At 50.4% G+C, this 7,013-nt stretch overlaps 1 protein-coding gene across 1 annotated transcript; it reads left to right on the top strand.

The window, feature by feature from the left end:
• The first annotated feature begins 1,567 nt into the window (after positions 1–1,567).
• Positions 1,568–5,995, top strand: Rnf223 (ring finger protein 223). Its single transcript, XM_028784879.1, has 2 exons — positions 1,568–3,353; positions 4,760–5,995. The coding sequence occupies exon 2, from the start codon at positions 4,769–4,771 to the stop codon at positions 5,570–5,572; it is 804 nt and encodes a 267-aa protein (XP_028640712.1). The 5' UTR covers positions 1,568–3,353; positions 4,760–4,768; the 3' UTR covers positions 5,573–5,995.
• Positions 5,996–7,013: the final 1,018 nt, after the last annotated feature.

Here is a 7,013-nt window from a genome sequence, read left to right as displayed (position 1 = left end):
AAACACTCTTAAGGTTTAGGGTTCCCCAGGATGATTTCTAATGAAAAGTGGAAAGGGACATTGACAGCAAAAAGGGCAGGCAGCATGATAAAGTGTCTGCCAGTCTGGCTCCCTGGGGGTTGGGGGGTCACAGATGATTCCTCTCTCAGCTCATCCTGAATAGCATGTGCTCAGACACTCCAGAGTGGAAACCCCAGATTATTACAGCCACCTCCATGTGTTACCCATCCCCTACCCCTCTGCTTTCTGGTTCTCACACCTTCATTCCTTTGTGCACCCACTGGTTTTTATTAGGCAGCACTGGAAGTGTTCTAAAGCCAGCCCATTAAGGATGGTGGGACAAAATATGATCAACAACAGCATCAGGAGGTGGGCCAGACCAGGGACCATAAGAGTGATAGGACAGGGGGTTGGGACTGCTTAGTCACGAGCACAGGAAGAACTGACACAGAACAAACCCATCAGGTAGTCAGTCCTACCTGAGGCTTTCATATAGGTCTGGAGACCTTGTCCTCACTGCTGGGTGCAGAAGGATACCTTTGGTTAGGCCACCTTATGTTCAGACAGCATGAGACCAGGTATCCCCCAAAACATCCAACCCCCCAAAACGGGGCAAAATACTGGGTGTAGTGGCTCATATCTAATATTTTAATCTTGGCACTAGGAGGCAGAGATAGGCAGATCTCTGAGTTTGAGGCCAGCCTGGTCTACAGAGTGAGTTCCAAGACAGCCAGAGCTATTACATGGAGAAACTCTCTCAAAGGGCAGGGGGTGGGGAGGGCGGCAAAATATCAAATCCAGGGGCACCTCCTACCCCAAAGTCTACCTGTTCATCCCAGCACTTATGGTGAGAAACTAGTTTCTATTCAGCTAGCAGCTGATGCCTTAGGAGAAATTCTGGCCATAGGGCAACCAGTACCAAATAAGAATGTGCATCCAACCTTTCATGTCCATTGTTTGGGGAATAGCAGAATGGTCAGAGATGACCAGCACCAGGTAGGCAGAGATAGATGAGTGATGGGTCTTAGACTGAAACCTAAGAAAAGTCCTAGTCCTAAAAGACCTTATTTACTTACCATACCTTATCTCCCAACAGTGCACCACCATAGACTTGTAGCCAGGTCCATAGCCTTGGTGGAGAGAACTCTAGTTAGGGTAAGTGTGGGGTTATTACTGAGAGGGTATGGCCACTTTGATACAAGGATAGAGGCTCACAGTCGAGAGCCCTTAGGGCTGTAGGGCCAATAGTGAGGTGATAAGAAATAAAGTTGACCTTGTGGGCACATGCTAACACAAATGCATACATGTGCTCAGTGGTAGTACTATGTTGATGTGCACATCCTCACATTCACTTGCTTGGCAATTTCATTTTGCTGCTACTTAGGATAGAGTCAAGATGGACACCACTTACTGCCCTAGACAATGTAGTCTGGGCTCTTCCTGTACTGGTCTGTGCTCCTCCAATTCCTGGTCCCTCTGCCAGCTGGGAGTTGACTCCCCTTGAGGTCAGACCTGGAAGAAGGCCAGGGCTGTGAGGCCTGATAGATTCCTAAGGCCTCACAGCACATTTGCCTCAGGATATTGACTGCTCACTGGGTAGCCTTGGTGATCTCAGAGCTTGAATATTCCCAGGAGCTCTCTGAAGATTGTTCCTAGAACATCTGGGACTCCAGCTTCCTAAAGGCAGCATGTGACACAGACTCATACTCTACACAGATGACTTGGGCTGGGCCTTCAGCAGCGTTCTCTCCTCAGCACCCTCATACCCTCTACAATCCTAGATTACCCCCCCCCCCCTTCCCGAGGACTCCATCTCCTTCAATTCTTTACTTCTCTGGGCCCCATTTTTGGTTCTTAGTACTCATGGAATTAGGTTCCTAGTACTTGTGGAATTAGGCAGGGGACCCTCTATCCTTCCAGAGCTCAGGCCTCCTCTTCTGATAGGACATTGTCCACAGGTTCCCATGATCACCCATATCTTAGCTTCATTGAAAGTTGGCCTTGAGCATAAGGATATCTAGAAGCAAAATTGTGGCAGTTTCCAGAGATCTGGACCATTGGGTGGTCATTGGGTACCTGCAGGTAGTTGAGTACCTAAGGCCATCCACCTAAGATGAGGTCCTCCTAGCAACATACCCTCCCCACAGGCCTTTGTGTGAGCTCCCATCTCAGAACTCTACAATTCACTGTGCCAGAAAACAACTAAACATCAGGGGTAGGGAAGAACCTGGACTGACCAAAGTAGGTGGGGAAAAATCCACTGGGGTTATTGAGTCTGGTCAATAAGGATATCTCAGCCCAATGGGCATGAGGTAGACCAGGGGCTGTTTGTGTTACTGCCAACACTCCCAGTCCAGTCCATTCCAGTGTGATACTCCTTGCCCCAACCTTAGATATTACCAGCCCTTTAGACCAACATTTTCTTCTGTGTTACCTGGTCAAAGCTTCTTGAGACCCCATCTTTCCAAGCACAGATGAAGACTAGAGGCTTTCTTCCTGAGGTATAAAATAAATGGTACCCAAGCAGGTACCCACAATCTATTGTGACTGGGTCCCTAATATTAACTGACTCCAACATCTAGGCTGTTTCCCAGGCCTGCCTAGCTCTGACCTTGTACCCCTGCTTCCTGGACTTCAGAACAAGGAGTCCCCCAAAGGCAGCAGGATGCTGAAGCAGCAGCAGATGGGAACCTTGCATGAAACAACTGTGAGAATATAGGTGAGATGGAAGAAGAAGGAACAGGACATTGGTGGGCACAGAGATGGGGCAGAAAGGAGCAAATGGTTGTATCTTAAAGTGGGCTAGACTCAGTGAAGAGACCCTGAGCATGCTTTGGGATCAGGTGGGCATACTTACTTTCCAGAGAAGAGGGGTTTGAGTACCTGAGCATCTATGCTTAGTCTGGAATCCTAAGACAAGAGGCCTGGCTCTAACCCTTCCTCTGGCTCTCCACCCAATTCTGAGTCTGCCAGGGAAGAGAACAGCCAATTGCATCAGTTCAGAGCCACACCCCCCAGCCACCATGTTCTGGAGGGTATAAATAAACCTGCTTCAAACCTCATGGCCTGAGAATTCACACCTGTCTCAGGCAGCCACCTCCTGGATGAACACAGGCATCATACCTCCACTCCCACATACACACAGAAGAGGTGTGGTGGCCAGACCAGTGCCACCGGAAGGCTGTCAGCTGCTAGCCTTTAGAGGAACACCTGCCAGGTAGAGCAGAGGCTGAGACGGACCTGAAAGAGGGGAAACCAGCTCTAGCCAAGAGCTGGTCAATCTAGAGACACAGAGCTTTGCTGTGACCAGTGAAGAGGATCATGCCCAGGAACTGCTGACCCCAAGCTACCAGGTAAGGCCCGCTCAGCCCGTCCTGACCTTTCACCTATACCATCTCAGGGTGAGGCCCCTTCATGGAAGATGAGGCCTGGTGCCAAGGAACCAGTCCTGTGAGCAGCACAGGTCAGTGGAGGATAGATCCAAGGCACTGTTAGACCTTGCCAAGACCACGGCTGCTTCCAGGAAGTGGTGACATCTCATGCAAGAAGGTTGGGGCTCTCGTGATGTCACAGTGATGTCAGATGATTCATAGACCCAGTGATGGTTCAGCAATCTCTAAGCCATTCTACTCACTCACTCACTCACTCACTCACCTACCTACTTGGGGCTGACAAGTGAGGCAGAGAGATGGGTCATCTCTGCTGTAGCTGCTGGGCTCCATGGGTTATAAGGTTCAGGCTTTTGTGATGAATATTCTAATCTGGTCAGAATGCCTATGGCTCCTGAGGTGTAGTCCTAGCTGGGGTGGGGGTGGGGGTGGGGGTAGGGGATGGTAGTGGTGTTGTAAGCAAACAGTACTAAGTGGTCAGTGTGTTTCTAGGATTCCTCTCAGAGAAGTGAGGTGAGCTGCCAAAAAAAGAAGGCCTGATCTTGTACATCCCACCTTCTCCTTGACAGGCAGTGGAGTGACTAATACTGGCACAACAGGGCAGAGGTGTCCTCTGGGCACTGGTTATGGAACATTTTTAATCCCAGGCCTCTGGCACTTGTTCTTATCCCTACTAAACAAGCTGGCCCCAGATTCCAGGCTGCAGCTGTTCAAAAGCTTTTTGGGCCCCTACTAAGGCCCACCCTGTCTCTTGGAGCTCTATGGGTCCAGCTGCCCTCCCAGAGACCCCAGAATCCTTAAACAGCTGTCAGCAACTCAGTTGTATGTTATACAAATCAGGGACCCATACCATGACCAAGTTCAAACTCCTTCCACCTGATCCAGAGCCACAGATAGCTCATGAGCCTGTCAGGACCCAGCTTTCAATTGGCTTGTCCAGAAAGAACCTAGTTAAGTCACTCCACCTTGGAGCCGTCTTCTCCAAATGGAGGAGCTGTTATGATTATTCTATGGCATGAGTTCACCCTTACAGAGCATAGATAAAAATAGTAGCTGTAGTGGGCCACTCTCGTTATTAGCATGGGGAAGGATGGGCAACAGGTGTCCAGCCATCAGTGTTGACAACCTTTAGCACATGGCCTCTATTCTTGAAATCTGTCTGGGCTGTCCGTGCCTGGGGTACTCTTGACCTCATAATGAATGGAAGAGGATAGGTTACAGTTTGGACATGGGTGGAATTTTGGAGGTACCTACAGGTAGTGTTCTTCATTGCAATCTTTGGGTTTGATGCTGGGTAAGAAAAGAGGGGGTGTGACAAACTGGCTTTTCAGGAAAAGGGCAGTTCATAATGTCCTGTCTCTGTTCTACAGTTCAGAATCATGTCGTCAGGCCAGCGGCTATGGCGTACAGCTCTGCCACCCTACCGCCAGAACAGCTCCACAGCCTCAGTGCCCAGGTCCCCTGGCTCAAGTGGCAGCCCCAAGTGCCCCAGTACTCCTGACTCAGGTGGCAGCCTCAAGTCCCCCAGTACTCCTGGCTCAGTGAAGGTGGCCTCTCCATTGGAGTGTTCCATCTGCTTCTCAGGCTATGACAATATCTTCAAGACACCCAAAGAGCTTTCCTGTGCTCATGTCTTCTGTCTTGAGTGCTTGGCTAGGCTGGCAGCTGCTCAGCCTGCAGGCCGTCCTGGCAGAGAAGCTGTGCCCTGCCCATTCTGCCGACAGCCCACAACTGTGCCTGCTGCTGGGGCTCCTGCACTGCGCACCAGTCGTCAACTACAGGCAAAGATGCCAGCGCACCTACAGAGAGAGGAGCCTGTGTGGCTTGAGGGCACCAAACTGTGTTGCCGCCCCTTGCCCACCACTTCTGGCCAAGAGGCCAGTGACTTTGTGTGTGTGGATGTAGGCCTGAGCAAACCATCTGAGCCCACCCTACCTGCACCTGTCCAAGACCCTGCACCCAACCCAGGTCGTCTGGCCCGCTGTTGGGCACGCTTTGGGGACTGGCGTCGTGTAGCACTGGTTTCTGTGCTGTTGCTGGTGCTATTTTGTGTGATACTCTGGCCTGTGCAGTGTGCACTCAAAACTGGAAATCTGCGTTGCATTAACCGGCCACCTGCAGCCACTGTCACCACCACTGTTACCACCGATGCCCTCTCCCTTGAGCTCTTAGCCAACAGCTAGGGTTACCACTTGGGCTAGGCCAGCTATTCCAACAGCTCTATGGATGGGTCTCTGACCCACTGAGATCAAGAATACAGCAACTTTTGAAGTTAGTTGGTCCCCCAGAATCCCATATAGGACACATGTGTCCTTTACTCTCCAGGACTAAGTGCCAGTGAGGAGCCAATGAGGACAAAAGAGTCCTCAAAGCCTCTAAGAACTACAGGCTTCTAAACGCTCCAGAAATTGCCCTGGGACCCTGTCATACAAATGGGGAAAGGAATCCAGGGATTTCTGGTCAGGTGCCTGGTCTTCCTGAACACATTGAACTGCCAAAACAGGAGTTTGCCATCCTTTCTTTCTTAAGACACTACTGGGGATGCTGAGCATCTGGTTCTCTAAGAGTGAAAATGAAAAGGAAAGACACCTTCTGCCCCTGCCATAGCACCACAGCGGGAACTTGCCAGCTGTCCCTGGCCATTATGAATGTTACATTTTAAAATAAATTATTTTGTATAAATATTGTTTCTCTGTGTACACCACCTCTGTCCTCCACCATTCAATTTGTCCCATTAGAAAATCTCCCACCCTACATCCCCACAACTCAGCCTCCACTCAGGTAAACTAACTGGATCACAGCGGGAAGGGGAGGGGGAGAGAAACCAACAATCATTGTTTTAAGTGTTCCTGTTAGAGAAAAGAACAAGCATTTAAACAAAGAAGCATGCAAATTTTAAGTTTTGGGTGAGCTGTGTTTGTTCCAAGCTGTCAGCAACAAGATTCCACCCATTATTTTTTCTTTGACAGGCTCTTCCCACCCAGGTGGAGGGGGGAGGAGCCTGCTTTGCTGCACCCTGCTGCCAGCCATTTGCTCCAGCTGCAAGTCCTATTTTCCCAGACCCAGGCTTTACCTTCCCCTTCCTGCCTGACTCTCGGATGCCCTGAGGGGAAATGTGGACCAGGGACCCCAACTCCCAACAACAGCTGCGCCTGGGTACTCAGGAGACAGGGAACCACAGCAATCATCCCAGACTGCTGTTTCCCACTGGGAAAATGCAGACTGAGGATCCCCATTACCAACTGAATTTTGCCTCTCCTGAGAGGCTTGCTGGGAGCACTCTAGACACCCCAGTGGCGAGGCAGGATGAAGACTGACACAGGTTCTGCCACTAGTCCTAGGAATCATGTAACTACCAGGTGAGTATGGCTAGGAAAACGCAGGCCACTTCCAGCTTGGCTAAGTTTCAGTGTCCTCATCTCTGACCACAGGCCCACAGATACTTCTGTTCTAACTAGCTGTGCCTTTGGTTAGGGCAGGGAGGAGGTTTAGGGAGGTATTAGCTGAGTCCAGTTTTGGGGATTCCCCCATACCCCTGCCCCAATGCCAGTAGACACTAAACTGAGTTCACTGTAGGTACCACAAAGCCACAGACCAGCTGTGATGGGGAAGGGTTCTATGTCC

Source organism: Grammomys surdaster, unplaced genomic scaffold, assembly GCF_004785775.1.
Source record: "Grammomys surdaster isolate TR1022 unplaced genomic scaffold, NIH_TR_1.0 124903, whole genome shotgun sequence".
Taxonomy (NCBI): Eukaryota; Metazoa; Chordata; class Mammalia; order Rodentia; family Muridae; genus Grammomys; species Grammomys surdaster.
Note: the sequence above shows the minus strand (reverse complement) of the source record. Positions and strands in the feature narration are given on the sequence as shown.

Excerpts from the sequence above, each read along its gene's own strand:
- Rnf223 (XM_028784879.1), top strand. The coding sequence starts at position 4,769 with ATGTCGTCAGGCCAGCGGCTATGGCGTACAGCTCTGCCACCCTACCGC.